This window comes from Procambarus clarkii, chromosome 51 (genome assembly GCF_040958095.1).
Source record: "Procambarus clarkii isolate CNS0578487 chromosome 51, FALCON_Pclarkii_2.0, whole genome shotgun sequence".
NCBI lineage: Eukaryota > Metazoa > Arthropoda > Malacostraca > Decapoda > Cambaridae > Procambarus > Procambarus clarkii.
This window is the reverse complement of record NC_091200.1, coordinates 3,070,407-3,090,100: the sequence shown is the minus strand read 5'-3', so window position 1 is coordinate 3,090,100 and position 19,694 is coordinate 3,070,407. Positions and strand designations below refer to the sequence as shown.

At 44.7% G+C, this 19,694-nt stretch overlaps 1 protein-coding gene across 1 annotated transcript in view; it reads left to right on the top strand.

Annotated features, from left to right (window-relative positions):
- The first annotated feature begins 347 nt into the window (after positions 1-347).
- The window catches only part of LOC138351872 (zwei Ig domain protein zig-8-like), a 42,888-nt gene continuing 23,541 nt past the window's right edge, over positions 348-19,694 (top strand). Inside the window, exon 1 of the mRNA XM_069303879.1 lies at positions 348-1,520. Within this exon, the coding sequence (XP_069159980.1) occupies positions 1,445-1,520 (76 nt within the window). The 5' untranslated portion in view covers positions 348-1,444. The remainder of the gene's footprint in view (positions 1,521-19,694) is intronic.

The following is a 19,694-nucleotide window of genomic DNA, read 5'->3' as shown; positions in this document are numbered from 1 at the left end:
AGAGATTGTTATCAGCTAATTATGATAGACTTAATAGCGTTGATTCTAGTGATATCGTTTTAGTTTCAGATATGGACAATATTTATATAAAAAGCACACTATAACTATAGAATTAAAACAATTACTAAGTTTGATATTGTAAACACGTTTAAATTATTTGATGTATGCGTCGTTTTTATCGATGGTAATATGATTATTAGTATTTTATTTGAAAAGTCAACAATACTTTCAATACATTGGAAATTTTCCGAAAGACTGATGGAGCAGCAGAGTTTTCTATAACAAACTTATAAGAGATTTTTCATTGCTAGAAGTTAAGAGCATCTGTTCAGTTATACACCCAAAAGCATCTATATAATATTCAACAGAACTTTCTGGCTATTTACGGGGAAAAAAATATATATGTATTTGAAAAGAATTATATAAATTTCTAAAATTGCTAAATAAATAGCAATACCCAATCAAATTATTGCTATAATAGTCTAGCTGGCCAGTTGGCAACCGTGAACATTGATTAACAACGAGACCTGGCTGTTGTCTACCGCCCCTGGCTATATAGACATTATATGACAACGCGGCGAGGTGCACGCTGAGTGGTTCAAGTCCCACCCATTAGTCACGTTGTGGGGGATATTGCATATTCGCAGTAATCAAGAGGAAGGTATTAGGTAATGGCGTCCTCTTAACTTTAATTATTTTTGTATTGATTTCCTCACCCATACAAAAATAATTTGTACTTATTTGTACAAATTATTTGTAATTTGTGCTATGGAATTTCCTACCATAGACGTAGCTATGGAATTTCCTACCATAGATGTAGCTATAGAAGGAAATAAATTAACATTATGAGGTGATCTTAATAACCCTCCTGAGGTTGATAGCCAAGAACTCCACCACCGAACGAAACAACCGATAGTATTAATTGAAAAAAGTCACCAGGATAATAGTTAGTGTTACGTTAATTAAACCAAGACCCCAAAATTATGACCGAGCTGTTAAAATCTTCATAGAATACAATAATATTATGCCTTCAGGATTATTCCTACATCCCGGCTTCTATCCCACACCATCCCGGCTTCTATCCCACACCATCCCCTAACCTCACCACATTATATGCAGTGATAACAAGTGAAATACAACTCCAGATTGATATAAAAAAGTGTATTTGATATCTGAACTACAAAATAGAAACACAAATATAATTAGGAATTTTTTTATGTTAATGACATTTAATCGGACATAGAGGGAGTGTTTCCAGCAACTGTGGTTATAATTGCGAGATGTTATAGTTGACAATCACTAGTCTACTGCTGCTGATATCTTACACTTGAGGCATTAGAGGCCTGAGTCGTCGAGGAAGTAGAGAAGTACCAAGACGAGGTGGATGGGCCTCTAGTGGAGTCCGGGTAAAGCGAACTGGCCGGATAGAGGAGTGTGCGGAAGGATGGACGGTCTCCGAGGATCGGGGACGTTCATCGCCTGTATCATCCCCGCCTGCTGCCTTGCTGTTGTCCTCTCTGGTACGTTCCTGATAGTCACTGTTGATTGATTGATTGATAAAGATTAAGCCATCCAAGAGGTGGCACGGGCATGAATAGCCCGTAAGTGGTGGCCCTTTTGAGCCATTACCAGTATCAATAGATGATACTGGAGATCTGTGGAGGTGCGACTGCACCCTGCGTGACGGGAGATGTCTCCCGTGTTTTACAGGAAGTCACTGTTGCTAGGTATTGTCTTACATTATGCAGACCTCTTTCCACCTCACCTCTCTCTCTCTCTCTCTCTCTCTCTCTCTCTCTCTCTCTCTCTCTCTCTCTCTCTCTCTCTCCCAGTGACGCTCGTAGTTTCATAACTCTGGGGAAAACTTTGATCTCTCCAAAATAAGATTCCGAACTTACGTTTGCAGTACAAGTAACTTTGTTAACCACTTTCTGCAATAAGTTCAAGCAATCTTATCATTTATGGGCCAGAAATGGTCTCTGAAATCGCGGAGCTTCTGCAGGTTTGTACCGGCGGGGGCTCCAAAGGGGCCACGATAGTAACTATCTTTTGTAGTGTTGTTACCGAAGGATTCCCAGCGATCCCTGAGCGGTGTCTTCAGCAACGATGTCGAGGGGACAGCTTTAACCCTTTTAATAAGTATGCTCCTGAAATATATTGATATATTTGAACACACACACACACACACACACACACACACACACACACACACACACACACACACACACACACACACACACACACACATATATATATACATATTACACATTGGTGAATACACTAAAAGGCTGGAGGTTGTGGGTCTCTTTGGGCTCCTCAGCTTCTGGGCGGGAAGCGAGAACACAGCAGGCGTTTCCCCCTCTGGATCGCCACATTGAAGCGCTGAAACTGGAAACTTGTAGCTCTTGGGTTTTTGGTAGTGTCAATCAGCCTAGAACCCAATTCTCGGAGAAACTTCAATGCACCTTTACCCCAAAGACAAAGTATCTCAGATCTATGGGAAGAAACGTGTACTGCCCTTCAAATTACTTTTATTTTTTGTAATTTCACAGCTTCCCTGCAATTAGCTGTACCACATGCTCGTTCAGCATCGAAGCATACATAGATAGTAACTAGAGCGGACACAGATGTGTAGTTCCAGACCAGATTTCTGCACCCTCTTCCAGGGGCATATTTTGATGCTGTCAGGGCAAAGCGATGAATTGCCTGGATTTTGGGCCATTAGAATGCGAAGTTTTCTCTCTACTGGGCACTAGGAAGAGGAACGGCTCCTGTTGATGATGACTGTAGCCATGCAATTTGTATTGGTCAGCTTCCACTCTGTTGCAACTAAACTTGTATTTAGTGTGATTTGGGGCACCACTGCAACATGGAGGGTCACTGGATCTAGACCCATTGTCTGCAGCAGACAAAGGTACTGCCAAAAGGAAGTCCTCTTGCACTGGGCACCCACCACTCTAAGAGGGGGGCTTTTCCCTGTTGTGATGTTGCAGCATTGAGCATGGCATCAGCTATTTTTGTTCACCACTAGGTTGTCCCAGCTCGACCATTTGTTGACTCTGGTTTGAGTGTTTGGGGCTACAAGGACCTCCTTCTAATTTGAACATAAAATATAAGTAGGATTGTCTTTCCGAGCCTTCTTACCTCAGAGGATTTCTTTTGCAATGTCGAGTGACGTATAGGATGAGGAAAGAAAGGCTGGTAGCGCAAACTGGGAGGTTGTGCGGACACCAAGGTCACCGAATCTGACGGGTCAGGTTGCTTGTTTCCACCGAGAGTCGCAGCATATTGGTGGTAGTTTCTTAGTGATACCTAATGGTAGTAATGTATTGGTAGTAGTTTGTGCTTATGAATAATTGTCTAAGTGTTGTAGTTATAAAATTTGTCGCTAAGCATGTGGTTTCATGTTTTCTTAATATGATCACACATAATTGTACACGTTGCCAATGGTGTATGTGGGTGTGTGTATACATACATAAATTCATACATACACAATCCAGTGGCTGTCGTGTGTTGTGATCGGTCCTCAGAGAGGAACGGTGACGAATGTTCAGCAGGGAATGTTCACAAGAGAACGTCCAGAGTACCCAACTAATAATTGTCCACGTAACTTGATGAGTCACACAGACATGAATGGGAAACTTTCCTCGTCATCTCAACTAGTCACCCGGCTGCCTCTCTACTGCAACACTGCCTCACACACGTGACTGTGTCTCGCACAGTTGACACAAGTGACTCCCACAAAGAGGACGTGAAGACCTCCTGTTATCAAGGTAAACTTGGTGAAGAGGACTCCAGGAAGTGATCTCCCAGCCACCTGCCTCTGCCAGTCGTCTAGGCCATAGTCCTGCCACAGATTATGGCAGGTTTGGTTGGAGGTGATACATGTATCACTGTGTATCATGTATCCTTCCTTCCCTGTGACACATGTTCTGAGGATTAGGATATGACTCCTTCCCTGAGATTTGGTGACGATTTCCACACCGTTTCATATCTTAAGTCTAAAGTTATATCTCATTATATTATAACCAGGGTGTGCAAGGTATTTTGTAAAATCAATAATATTTTGTAATAATAATAATAATATTAATAATAATAATAATAATAATAATAATAATAATAATAATAATAATAATTTTATAACAGTAACAATAATACAAATAATAACAGTATAATAGCAAAGATTATAACTATTTAATGCTAGTAACATTTTTCCATTGTTTTATCTGATGCGATTAATAGGAGGAACGAATTTGTTTTTACGACTCAACATCAAAAGAGGTTCAATTACTGAATACTTCTAAAACTCCCGCTTAATTCTGCAACTTTTAACCTTCTCATTAGCGTCTCTAAAACTCTCTCTCTCTCTCTCTCTCTCTCTCTCTGTCCCTGTTTTAACCAATTCCACAGCTCGTTCGTGTGCCTATAATTATCTTATTCAATTTCGATCAAGTGTGAGCCATCAGGCAGAGATATGGACCCATTGCAGTGATACCAACACATGTTTACTCTACTTCTTATTACGTCAGTAACATAAATACCAAAAAAACACCAAAAATATGTATATATATATATATATATATATATATATATATATATATATATATATATATATATATATATATATATATATATATAACTGAAAACTCACACCCCAGAAGTGACTCGAACCCATACTCCCAGAAGCAACGCAACTGGTATGTACAAGACGCCTTAATCCACTTGACCATCACGACCGGACATAATGAGGTGATAGCCGAGGCTATTTGAACCACCCCACCGCCGGCACTCGGATAGTTATCTTGGGCATAGCATTTTACCAAATCACCTCATTCTTTGGGGCACACGTGAGGAACACAAATGCGAACAAGCCTGAATGGTCCCCAGGACATATGCAACTGAAAACTCACACCCCAGAAGTGACTCGAACCCATACTCCCAGAAGCAACGCAACTGGTATGTACAAGACGCCTTAATCCACTTGACCATCACGACCGGACATAATGAGGTGATAGCCGAGGCTATTTGAACCACCCCACCGCCGGCACTCGGATAGTTATCTTGGGCATAGCATTTTACCAAATCACCTCATTCTTTGGGGCACACGTGAGGAACACAAATGCGAACAAGCCTGAATGGTCCCCAGGACATATGCAACTGAAAACTCACACCCCAGAAGTGACTCGAACCCATACTCCCAGAAGCAACGCAACTGGTATGTACAAGACGCCTTAATCCACTTGACCATCACGACCGGACATAATGAGGTGATAGCCGAGGCTATTTGAACCACCCCACCGCCGGAGTGCCGGCGGTGGGGTGGTTCAAATAGCCTCGGCTATCACCTCATTATGTCCGGTCGTGATGGTCAAGTGGATTAAGGCGTCTTGTACATACCAGTTGCGTTGCTTCTGGGAGTATGGGTTCGAGTCACTTCTGGGGTGTGAGTTTTCAGTTGCATATGTCCTGGGGACCATTCAGGCTTGTTCGCATTTGTGTTCCTCACGTGTGCCCCAAAGAATGAGGTGATTTGGTAAAATGCTATGCCCAAGATAACTATCCGAGTGCCGGCGGTGGGGTGGTTCAAATAGCCTCGGCTATCACCTCATTATGTCCGGTCGTGATGGCCAAGTGGATTAAGGCGTCTTGTACATACCAGTTGCGTTGCTTCTGGGAGTATGGGTTCGAGTCACTTCTGGGGTGTGAGTTTTCAGTTGCATATGTCCTGGGGACCATTCAGGCTTGTTCGCATTTGTGTTCCTCACGTGTGCCCCAAAGAATGAGGTGATTTGGTAAAATGCTATGCCCAAGATAACTATCCGAGTGCCGGCGGTGGGGTGGTTCAAATAGCCTCGGCTATCACCTCATTATGTCCGGTCGTGATGGTCAAGTGGATTAAGGCGTCTTGTACATACCAGTTGCGTTGCTTCTGGGAGTATGGGTTCGAGTCACTTCTGGGGTGTGAGTTTTCAGTTGCATATGTCCTGGGGACCATTCAGGCTTGTTCGCATTTGTGTTCCTCACGTGTGCCCCAAAGAATGAGGTGATTTGGTAAAATGCTATGCCCAAGATAACTATCCGAGTGCCGGCGGTGGGGTGGTTCAAATAGCCTCGGCTATCACCTCATTATGTCCGGTCGTGATGGCCAAGTGGATTAAGGCGTCTTGTACATACCAGTTGCGTTGCTTCTGGGAGTATGGGTTCGAGTCACTTCTGGGGTGTGAGTTTTCAGTTGCATATGTCCTGGGGACCATTCAGGCTTGTTCGCATTTGTGTTCCTCACGTGTGCCCCAAAGAATGAGGTGATTTGGTAAAATGCTATGCCCAAGATAACTATCCGAGTGCCGGCGGTGGGGTGGTTCAAATAGCCTCGGCTATCACCTCATTATGTCCGGTCGTGATGGTCAAGTGGATTAAGGCGTCTTGTACATACCAGTTGCGTTGCTTCTGGGAGTATGGGTTCGAGTCACTTCTGGGGTGTGAGTTTTCAGTTGCATATGTCCTGGGGACCATTCAGGCTTGTTCGCATTTGTGTTCCTCACGTGTGCCCCAAAGAATGAGGTGATTTGGTAAAATGCTATGCCCAAGATAACTATCCGAGTGCCGGCGGTGGGGTGGTTCAAATAGCCTCGGCTATCACCTCATTATGTCCGGTCGTGATGGTCAAGTGGATTAAGGCGTCTTGTACATACCAGTTGCGTTGCTTCTGGGAGTATGGGTTCGAGTCACTTCTGGGGTGTGAGTTTTCAGTTGCATATGTCCTGGGGACCATTCAGGCTTGTTCGCATTTGTGTTCCTCACGTGTGCCCCAAAGAATGAGGTGATTTGGTAAAATGCTATGCCCAAGATAACTATCCGAGTGCCGGCGGTGGGGTGGTTCAAATAGCCTCGGCTATCACCTCATTATGTCCGGTCGTGATGGTCAAGTGGATTAAGGCGTCTTGTACATACCAGTTGCGTTGCTTCTGGGAGTATGGGTTCGAGTCACTTCTGGGGTGTGAGTTTTCAGTTGCATATGTCCTGGGACCATTCAGGCTTGTTCGCATTTGTGTTCCTCACGTGTGCCCCAAAGAATGAGGTGATTTGGTAAAATGCTATGCCCAAGATAACTATCCGAGTGCCGGCGGTGGGGTGGTTCAAATAGCCTCGGCTATCACCTCATTATGTCCGGTCGTGATGGTCAAGTGGATTAAGGCGTCTTGTACATACCAGTTGCGTTGCTTCTGGGAGTATGGGTTCGAGTCACTTCTGGGGTGTGAGTTTTCAGTTGCATATGTCCTGGGGACCATTCAGGCTTGTTCGCATTTGTGTTCCTCACGTGTGCCCCAAAGAATGAGGTGATTTGGTAAAATGCTATGCCCAAGATAACTATCCGAGTGCCGGCGGTGGGGTGGTTCAAATAGCCTCGGCTATCACCTCATTATGTCCGGTCGTGATGGTCAAGTGGATTAAGGCGTCTTGTACATACCAGTTGCGTTGCTTCTGGGAGTATGGGTTCGAGTCACTTCTGGGGTGTGAGTTTTCAGTTGCATATGTCCTGGGGACCATTCAGGCTTGTTCGCATATATATATATATATATATATATATATATATATATATATATATATATATATATATATATATATATATATATATATTACATACACATCGAGCTGGATAACCTAACCGGTTCCGCAGCTTGGTCCAAGGCCTAAGTCCCAACAGAACACGTCACTACCTACTTGTTATTGTTTAAAGTAAGCGAGGAACGCTGGAGAGCTAACAAAAATGGCCGTGACACTAGAAAGACCAATCATCAAAGGATACTTCAGCCCTGAACATAGCCCAGAACTTAACTAAACTCACAGTGTGCATACACCGGGCTACTGATTGCGGCTCTTGGTGTATACCTTCCTCAGAGGGGACGCTCAGACGGCTAATTAGGCAGTTAGGAGAGCTTCAACAGTGCCTGCTCACTCCTCTCTACTGACGGTGCGGCTGGCATGTTTGTCTAACATTGCCGTTTGGAGTTCTCGTTTCCACCCGATGTGTAATTTCTCATCAGTCACCCCTTCGGAAGACAATAATTCTTGTGATGATAATAATTCTTGTTATCACATTGGCTCCGTGATAGACGATATCCTTATTGGAAAAGATAGCTTCGTTGTTATCGAATCCATACTAAAAACGAGAGGGGGTAAAGGAAGGTATTTATCAGAAAGCGGTAAGCTAGTGTGACCATATTGCCCACAGAAGGGATATGAGAAAAGGATAAAAGTTAGGATAGGAGACTGAGAGTGACGAGGGATATTGGTGAGGTGCTGACTCTCTCTCAGGTACTTCTGGATAGAAACAGGGAACTACTTTAACGTTAATATTTGATAAGGTTATGACAGCCATTGTAGAACACTTTGGCGGCCCCCCTAGAGGCTAGATGAGACTTGGTGGTGGTGTGTTGGTTGCTGTGTGTTGGTGGTAGTGTGTTGGTGGTAGTGTGTTGGTGGTGGTGTGTTGGTGGTAGTTTGTTGGTGGTGGTGTGTTGGTGGTAGTTTGTTGGTGGTAGTGTGTTGGTGGTAGTGTGTTGGTGGTGGTGTGTTGGTGGTAGTTTGTTGGTGGTGGTGTGTTGGTGGTAGTTTGTTGGTGGTAGTGTGTTGGTGGTAGTGTGTTGGTGGTGGTGTGTTGATGGTAGTGTGTTGGTGGTAGTGTGTTGATGGTAGTGTGTTTGATGGTAGTGTGTTGATGGTAGTGTGTTTGATGGTAGTGTGTTGATGGTAGTGTGTTGATGGTAGTGTGTTGATGGTAGTGTGTTTGATGGTAGTGTGTTGATGGTAGTGTGTTGGTGGTAGTGTGTTGCTGGTAGTGTGCTAGTGGTACTGTAAGTGGTTTCAGCTATGACTCCCCAAGACCTTTAGGTAGCAGGTAGCACACAGTACACAGACGCTGCTAATACGTGTAGGTAATAAATGTTCAATAAAAGTTTGTTTATGGTTGATAATAGCCCAAGTTTGGCTGGGAAACCTGGTTAAGTCCTCTTCAGTGTTTACTGATAGAGACCAGCGAAGATGTTACACAGAAGTGTGTTGCGGTAAGAAATTTGTGGTGTAAGTTGAAGCGAATTAGATTAAGTTTGTGGAAGGGAGCTGAGACTCCAGAGTCTAGACCATTGGTTCAAAACCTGTGGTGGTCCATGGTTCTGGTTAGTGTTATGTCTTGAACACACACACACACACACACACACACACACACACACACACACATGATCACTACCTACAAAATTCTCAGAGGAATTGACAGGGTATATAAGGATAAACTGTTTAACACGGGTGGTACGCGAACAAGGGGACACAGGTGGAAACTGAGTGCCCAAATGAGCCACAGAGATATTAGAAAGAATTTTTTTAGTGTCAGCGTGGTTGACAAATGGAATGCATTAGGAAGTGATGTGGTGGAGGCTGACTCCATACATAGTTTCAAATGTAGATATGATAGAGCCCAGTAGGCTCAGGAACCTGTACACCAGTTGATTGACACTTAAGAGGCGGGATCAAAGAGCCAAATCTCAACCCCCGCAAGCACAACTAAGTGAGTACACACAGGGCATGTGGCTGAGTGGACAGCGCTCGGGACTCGTAATCCTAAGGACCGGGAATCGACCCCCATTGATGGCGGAAACAAATCGCCAGAGTTTCTTTCACCCTGATGTCCCTTTTCACCTAGCAGTAAATAGGTACTTGGGAGCTAGACAGCTGCTACGGGCTGCTTCTTGTGTGTGTGTGTAGGGGAAAAAAATTGTTGATTGATTGACAGTTGAGAGGCGGGCCAGAGCTCAACCCCCGCAAGCATAACTAGGTGAATATAATTAGGTGAATACAACTTTGTGTGTACACACACACACAACGCTCGAGGTCGGGTGTTCGAAGCTCCTAGTGCCCAAAGGAGAAGGAAATATATATTGTGATAACAAAGACGTGTATGAAGGTAAACACACGTAAATAACATTAGTGCAAAAAGGCTTCAAGCCTCCACACGAAGCCACCAATATCTGAAGCTGTGTTGCTCTCTTTCGATTAGAAATGTAGGACTAATCTATAAATTTTTAACTTGGATCTAAATTATCACACAGAGGTTTTCCCTACATTTTTTTATACTAGAGCAATGCACGTTCAGAATGTGTTATACGTGTTTCCTGAGTATGCTGTATAGAGTAAGGGATGTGTATAGTTTAGTATAGAATGTGGTGCGAATGTGCAAGTTATTGGAACAATTTAGATTTAGATTTTCAATTTGATCCGTAAGTGATTTGTGCAAATCATTATCGTTGTGACTGGAGTGAATACGTCTACAGTTGTAAATAAAGTATAACTTACTGTTAAACTCTGAGACTTTTATTGGCTAAATATTTATTATCAAATGAAAATGATGGGAATACGATTCTAAAGGTGACAAATGCTCCATCGCCAGGTATTGTGCACCGATGGAGCTTCTGAAGGTGATCATTGTGTTAGACTGAAGGGGTTTTCTTTAAGAATTTGGTACCTCTTTATTTACACCACTTTATAGCTTCCACTTGAGAGGCTATTTGGCCATTACAGCCCCTTAGATGTCCCTGGCCTTAATAATCCATCCCTCTGATCCCCCCTTCTTTTCCTTGTCTATCAGCCCTCCACTCACTACTCTTCCATTTAACACCTCCCTTCACCCCTAACCCTTCTCTCACCTGACTACCATTCCCCCCTTAAAGTCCCTTCCCCACCAGTCGTCTCTTTAAACCTTCCCCGTTGGCACCTCTCCCCCAGTGACGCCTATAATGATACCACATATACAAATTACATTTTCGAAGTCCCATTTTAACCCAATTTAGGTTACTTGTTAAGGCTTCCTAATAATATTTTATGCTTACACTCCAAATTGTGGCAATGTAAAAATAATTTGGCTTGCGACCTCGGTTTCACATTACACGTATTGTTTTGTTATCACCGACACATCGGGTGAAAACTGTAGAAAAGTGAGCTGAGTTCCCCTGCGACGTTGTGTAATCCACATCGACGTTTTCCCTTGAGGTCCGTTTTCCAAACTGATATGCATATTGCCTTGTAACTGCTCCGTTCCTCTAATACCGAGATATTTCTCAGCGTCCGCAGACCTTCCCTGGGGAGGAGGCCCTTCGAATTCAATGGAAAATCGCATTTCTTTGCACTTTGCAGTTTCTTCCTCTCTGGTGCCCAACCACTTGGGCTGGACGGTAGAGTGACCATCTCGCTTCATGCAGGTCGGCGTTCAATCCCCGACCGTCTAAGTGCTTGGGCACATTTCTTTGCAGCTTCTTCCTCTCTGGTGCCCAATGGAATGGTGCACAACCACTTGGGCTGGACGGTAGAGTGACCGTCTAGTTTCATGCAGGTCGGCGTTCAATCCCCGACCGTCTAAGTGCTTGGGCACATTTCTTTGCAGCTTCTTCCTCTCTGGTGCCCAATGGAATGGTGCCCAACCACTTGGGCTGGACGGTAGAGCGACTGTCTCGCTTCATGCAGGTCGGCGTTCAATCTCCGACCATCTAAGTGCTTGGGCACCATTTTTTCCCCAAATCCTTATCCTGTCCGTTTCCTAGTGCTATATAGTCGTAATGGTTTGGAGCTTTCCCTTGATAATTCCCTTTCCTTCCTCTCGATAGTCAACGATACTGTTAACACATTAACAAAATTCTAGATTTTAGTGAAAGATTTAACACATTCGGCTAGGGGCTAGAGTACTGTCCTCGTGTAGTGTTAAATATCCTATTGATAATTATCTATTTAAATATCCTGTTCGTGGTTATTTGTGTATATGCAATTTAACTCTGGGTTAGTGGCAGAGATACATTGTGTATCTGGATTGGATTGGATTCCCAATAGATTTACTAATCAAACACCATAATATCATCTAATATATATACACTTGATGCAACACAGATACACAAGAGGTACGCTTTATATGCACTATAAATATGCAATAGATTCATAATATAAACACCCCAGATACACCAAAGCTACACCATGTATACACTATATACATACAGTACATTCGACGTAAATGAACCATGTAAGCGTCATAGGTAGGCCACAGACAAATAATATACATCACAACACATAACGTACACACACATTACATACATTATGGACCTAAAACCATAGTTTTTCCTGGGGGAAAAAGGCTGTACCAGCGCCAGTACTCTATGCGAAGTCATTATGATAATTACTAAACAAAAAATGTTTAGACATTTTACATGAGAATTACAGTGGCTCAAAAAGGCTCGTCCTGTCGAGCTCCAACACAATGATTACTGGCTGATGTTTATCGACAGATTTGCTTTCCAATTCAGCCGCCAGTTTTATTAAGTGGAACGCAAATAATCCCTGTCACTATGTCCGTAATATATTTTCACTCCCGCGTTAGCTGGCTATACCATCACGGGATTTTAATATGTTTAAAGAATTAAATTGTTTTCGGACAGTTAAATTAAATTAACATTACTTGAGTTAAAAGTAGAGGCATTGCGGACTAACCAAAGCGTTTTTTAAGAACTGAGGCAGTGTTAATAAACAGAGTATTAGGGAGTATTTGGGGGACATTTTTACTGGACAGACTCATAATTACCTCATAATTATGGTAAGGTAATTATGAGGCGAGAGCGCTAAGCCACTTCGGCTATACAGCTCTTGCAAGAGAGATGAGAAACTGGGATAGGAAGGAATAGTGCCCAACCAACTGGACCACTGGGCATCGACCGCTGAAATGCAAGAAGAGATAGAGATCTATTCATCTTCGCTCTACCGACAAGTTTGAGTGGTTTGACAGGCAAGGTGGTGCTTGATAAAGCTCTGACGACACTTCAATTCAATTCAAATAAGTTTATTGAGGAATACGTACACACAAAGGGATGAGGTAGCTCAAGCTATTCTCACCCCGATAGGAGCCGATAAGAAGCATCATGTGAGGTCATTCCGTGGCAGTCATTGGTCTGATTGGTTGTTAGATGAGCATTTTGTTTCCGCGTGAGTGAACACGCTCATCTCCCATGTTCTGCACTTAGTCCAAACTCATCATCATCATCATCGGTGGCCTGTACGGAGGACCGAATTAATAGTTTAGAGCATGGAAGGTCTCAGGACATGACTCTCAGCGCTAGATGCTCTCTCATATGCAGTATTTGTCAACACCAACAACATTTCTTACAAAGGCGAAGGGCAGCCGAAAGTGAGCACCATCTAGTGACAGAGTTACTAACTGTTTTGACAGTCATTGTTGCGTAAACACTGTTACCTCGTCCTGTTAATTTAGCCACGAGTCATCGCTGGTGATCTGATGGGCAGTAAGAAGACGCTGTGAATTCGCGACAGTTCCCCGAGCTAGTTAAGTGACCTGAGAGGTCTAGTGCTCTAGGTCTAGACCTCTTGGTCTAGTGCGGGAGGAAAACACCATCTAAGATGGTCAGTTTCTGTGGAGTTCCTTGAAGGCATTACATTTCTAACCAGTAGAGAGACACTAATGGAACTATAAGACCACTCGAACACAGTGAAGAAGCTAACTCGACATTACAAATTGTGAAGAGTCCAGGAACTGCTGTTAATGTTTTGGTAGGTGGTAAATTTTCCAGGATGTGAAGGAAGGTGTATGGAAGACAGTGGGATTCGAACCCCAGCCAGCTGTTCTGCTAGCACAATCAATCCCCCCCCCCCCTCCATCCCCCCTGAAGTGATCATTCTATTCACAGGTGAATTATGATAACCAAGATGACTGAGAGTTATGTCGTTGTTGTCTTGTGTGGACGATATTTATTCACCCTCTACGATTACTACAGCATTGTCTTATATGTATCAGGGTACATATAACTTATTAATGCAAGTAATTGTAGTAACGATGAGGACCAATTGTAAGTGGAGTTGGATTTGGACAAACCGGAAAAGCTTACTTATGTTGCCAAACTAACCTAACCTAACCTAACCTAACCTAACCTAACCTAACCTAACAATCTTAGCATTAATACACCCCATCAGAGGCCTCATATAGTACATATATATGTGCTATAATAGGAGTTGTATTATAGCCTGACGCTAATGCGTTTCGTTGACCATGTCAACATTACCAAAGGCAGAGTATAACTGGTTACAATTGATTGATTGATTGATAAAGATTAAGCCACCCAAGAGGTGGCACGGGCATGAATAGCCCGTAAGTGGTGGCCCTTTTGAGCCATTACCAGTATCAAGAGCTGATACTGGAGATCTGTGGAGGCGCGACTGCACCCTACGTGACGGGAGATGTCTCCCGTTGGTTACTATTTTAGGGAAGTTGGATATATAGCCCAGGGGGGGGGGGGGATTGAAGTGAGTCACCTCACTATGACCCCAAAGGCCAACTATACACACAGAAATCACAATAGCGTGATGAATCAAATGAATAAATTCACAAGGGTTCGAATATAGTAGGTTCGAATCCTCGTCACGGCCCTTGTGGATTTGTTCAGGCCAACTATAGCTTACAATCTTCTATATTACAATGATGGCTAAGGCAGTGTGTGTGTTGGATGTTTCGTCGTGTTCTCGAAGAAAGGAAGGAAATTACGAGGGGAGAGCGCTAAGCCAGTATTACTATACAGCTCGTTTGATCTAAGATGACACATCATGTCAAGATATCTGGGGTATAAATCTCGATGTTCAGTAGGTGGGTGTGTTGACTTAAGGTGGTTGGTCTGGAGGCATCTCGTGCAGCCCCCAAGGGTACGGGGGTGTCGGGGGCTCGGGGCAGTTCGTGCGGCCCCAAGGGTACGGGGGTGTCGGGGGCTCGGGGCAGTTCGTGCGGCCCCAAGGGTACGGGGGTGTCGGGGGCTCGGGGCGGCTCGTGCGGCCCCCAAGGGTACGGGGGTGTCGGGGGCTCGGGGCAGCTCGTGCGGCCCCCAAGGGTACGGGGGTGTCGGGGGCTCGGGGCGGCTCGTGCGGCCCCAAGGGTACGGGGGTGTCGGGGGCTCGGGGCGGCTCGTGCGGCCCCAAGGGTACGGGGGTGTCGGGGGCTCGGGGCGGCTCGTGCGGCCCCAAGGGTACGGGGGTGTCGGGGGCTCGGGGCAGTTCGTGCAGCCCCAAGGGTACGGGGGTGTCGGGGGCTCGGGGCAGCTCGTGCGGCCCCAAGGGTACGGGGGTGTCGGGGGCTCGGGGCGGCTCGTGCGGCCCCAAGGGTACGGGGGTGTCGGGGGCTCGGGGCGGCTCGTGCGGCCCCAAGGGTACGGGGGTGTCGGGGGCTCGGGGCAGTTCGTGCAGCCCCAAGGGTACGGGGGTGTCGGGGGCTCGGGGCAGCTCGTGCGGCCCCAAGGGTACGGGGGTGTCGGGGGCTGGGGACAGCTCGTGCGGCCCCAAGGGTACGGGGGTGTCGGGGGCTCGGGGCAGCTCGTGCGGCCCCCAAGGGTACGGGGGCGACGGAAAGTACCTGGATGATGGGGTTCTGGGAGTTCTTCTGCTCCCCAAGCCCGGCCCGAGGCCAGACTTGACTTGTGAGAGTTTGTACGTCACGCAGCTGCGTCGTGACGTACCTATGAGCGTCGTGACGTAGTATGTATGAAACAAAACAGATGCCACTGTTGTCATCCAGGAACTTGAACAGCGGGTTGGCCGTAGCTTCGTTATATTGTAAAACTGCGGACTAAAACTACGCCACAATGGTTTGATGCAGTCAATTGTTCTGTCGGCTCGTTGTGAACGCTGGCTGATTTGGCGCCCTTTTTGCGTGGGTAACTATTGTGTGAGGGAATGTGTAGGTGGTTAGAGGTGCAGAGAGGAAAGCTTTTTGGTTTAATTAACAAGCTTGGGTATACACAGCAATATTCTGCAACCATATTCGATATGTACATTGTGACGGTAACGTGTTGGTGTTCGGCTGTTTCAAAAGCACATAAAGAAACAAAAAGAGAAAATCTGGAACTTTCGTCTGTGGTAAGGTAATGGGAAGACACACAAAACACAAGTAAATTTAACAATGAAATTTTAATTACGTTAGAAAAGCAAAACATGAATAAAATGGACATAAAAATTGTAACATAAATCAATCAAACAAAATAATAAGAATAATCACTGGCAAAATGAAAAGTTACGTTAAGACAAGTGAATAATATACAAGGAGATATATGAGTGCAGGAATATTGGCTTTAAGCTGCCACCTCTCTTAGTACACATAAGCCAGGGCTTAGTCTACCAATGAGACGTGTTAACTTGTGGAAAGCACGGGATATTCTGAGGACTGTAGGTCGTGGTGGCCCAGACGTCAGCTAGTGTGGCGGGTGGAGGGAGCAGGTGCGACGGCTCCAGCCAATCAGCGATGTGCAGGCGACGGACAAGTAGTTTGCTGGTTTGAGTGGCGGAGGTGGAGCAGGTGTTCCTGGTGCTGAATACGTTTGCTCTCTGGGCAAACCTTGGTGTTGTACTTGTTGGATATATCTTCTATATTAGTTGTTATTGTTGTATAGGGACGTACTTAGGAGGGAAGAGCAGGCTCAATCTCTCTTGAAGGAGATTATCGTCACAACATATATATATATATGAAGGATTATTGAGTGTAGATCAAAAGCTAGCTATAAGTTCTTCTAATATCCCAATCTTACAGGACGGCTGCCACACATGGAATCACGAGAGTACATGAAATACGAGTCTAATCTCCGAGCCTGCACTAGCAAAATCTTGGTAGACGTACTAAGCAGTAAGAAGTACTCTCATAGTCGTGTATGAAGAAGTAACAGAGCTTAAAGTACCTCTTACCAATCCGTCAGAAATCTTTAATAACAGAGTAATTACAGATATGGCTTTGGAGAGTATATCCTAGCTCGTTCACTTAGTTTACAATTTTAATGATCACCTTTTGGGATTCATGACCTGCAGCCACCTGCCATATATATCGATATCCTAGCCTAATTCTGGCGATTATAATGTCACACTGTCTAGTGGTTCTTTCATGCTGTCCGTACACATAATTCTCGGTTCTAAATATGTCATAGCTCTTTATACTCGTGCTTTCTGGCCTTTGAGTGTCAGCTATTCCTCTTCTCTCATCCCCCAATTTCCTAAATTACGGCGACTTTCGCCAAAGAGATTGGAATTCCTAGATCTAACTTAATTTCGGGCTTATTACATGCAGCTTTATCTACCTTATCCGTGTCATCATGCCGGATAACTCCGGTGTCAGTTGGCATCTTTAAAAATGGCACTCAAACTCTTGCTAAGTTGTTTATAATAGATTTTATTTATTTATTTATTTTATTTATTTATATACAAGAAGGTAAATTGGGTTTGTGAGAATACATAGCATAGTACAGTATTTACACTCTTGTAAAGCCACTAGTACGCGCAGCGTTTCGGGCAGGTCCTTATTCTAACAGATAATTTTATGTAGATTAAGGACCTGCCTCCCTCTCTCTAATAGATGATATAAGATTGTTAGTATTTTGCAAGTTGAGTTTTCAAATTCTTGCAGAGCTGACTTTAAATCGTGGAAAATTGTTCATCAAGTGTTTTTCAGTGCTTTAATGGCAAGTTGTAGTGAACCTATTTCCGCAAGTGTGAACATGAGCCAGTTATTTAGTCTCCCACTAATGGGCTGGGTACTTGTGTTATCTTTGCATATTCTACAGGCTGCAGGAATGCAACATGTTGACACTTGAGCAGAGTCATCTGCTCAGAGTGCTCATGAAGCCGTAAGACATTTATGAAAGGAATAGATAGTATCAAGTCTTATATTGCACTGAGGAGCGCTGGCAACACTTCCACTAGAGCAGTTTGCATACAGGTTTCCCACTGGCGGGTTGGCAACACTTTCCAACCTACTAGAGCTGAATGGCCGGGGGGCGGGGTGGGGGGGTTGTGTATAGTAGTGGGGGGGGGGCAGGAGAGAGGGGGGGGGCAGGAGAGAGGGGGGGCAGGATGGGGGGCAGGAGAGAGGGGGGCAGGAGAGAGGGGGGGCCGGAGACGAGGGGGGAAGAGAGGGGAAGGGGTAGTGGAATTCAGGCTGCTTGGAGGGGATGGGATGACACTGCACACTAAGGCGGATGGGGTGACTCTACACACTAAGGGGGGTGGGGTGACACTACACACTAAGGGGGATGGGGTGACTCTACACACTAAGGGTGGATAGGGTGGCACTACACACTAAGTGTGGATAGGGTGGCACTACACACTAAGGATGGATAGGGTGATACTACACACTAAGGGGGATGGGGTGACACTACACACTAAGGGGGATGGGGTGACTCTACACACTAAGGGGGATGGGGTGACTCTACACACTAAGGGTGGATAGGGTGACTCTACACACTAAGGGTGGATAGGGTGATACTACACACTAAGGTGGATGGGGTGATACTACACACTAAGGGGGATAGGGTGACACTACACACTAAGGGTGGATAGGGTGACACTACACACTAAGGGTGGATAGGGTGACACTACACACTAAGGTGGATAGGGTGACACTACACACTAAGGGTGGATAGGGTGACACTACACACTAAGGGTGGATAGGGTGACACTACACACTAAGGTGGATGGGGTGATACTCCACACTGTTGCTGGTGCTGTGCCACGTAAAAAGAAGTTTAGGACAGAGACTGGTAAGTCATAAGGAAGTTATAAAGACTTCTGAGGGTCTACTAGTTCTAGGTGATTGCACTTCAGAAACTCGAGTGCATTGTGAGATAAGTGCACTTGGATAGCTGGTAAGTGAAAGAGGGTGCAGGAGAACTGGTGTATTAAAACAGTCTTTTTCATACACCAGCTGTTCTTATCTAGTTGTACTCATCTGGTTATGCCTGCGTGAGTTGAGTTTTGGCTCTTTGGTCCCGCCTCTTAAATGTCAATCAACTGGCGTACAGATTCTTGAGCCTACTGGGCTCTATTATATCTACATCTGAAACTGTATATGGAATCTGCTTCCACCACATCACTGCCTAATGTATTCCATTTGTTAACTACTCTGACACTGACAAATTTCCTTCTAATGTCTCTGGGTCATTTGGGTACTAAGTTTCCACCTGTGTCTTCGTGTTCGTGTTCCACCCATGCTAAATAGTCTGTGTTTCTCCACTCATTGTCAATTCCTCTAAGAATATTTGTATGTGGTGATCATGTCTTCCCTTACTCTTCTGTCTTCTAGGGACGTGAGGTTTAGCTTCCTTAACCTTTACTCGTAGCTCAAATCTCTCGGTTCTGGGATTAGTCTTGTGGCATACCTCGGAATTTTCTTTAACTCTGAATTGTGTTTAACTAGGCATGGAGTTCAGGCTGGAGCTACATTCTCCAGGACTGGTCTGACATAAGTGGCATACAGGGTCCTGAACGAATCCTTACACAAGTTTCTTAAGGCAGTTCTTATGTTGGCCAATATAGCATATGCCGCTGATGATATTCTTTTGATGTGGACCTCTGGGGAACAGGTTCGGTGTGATATCAACCCCCAGATCTTTCTCTCTAATTGACTCTTGCAGGATTTCTGCTTCCAGATGATACCTTGTGTTCCACCTCCTGCTCCCTTCATTTAATTTCATTACTTTACACTTTCCTGAGTTAAACTTTCGTAGCCATTTTCTAGACCATTCCAGCAGTTTGTCCAGGTCGTCTTGTAGTCGCTGTCTATTTCATCTGTCTTGATTCTTCTCAAAATTGTTGCGTCATCAGCAAACATTGAGAGGAATGAGTCTATGCCC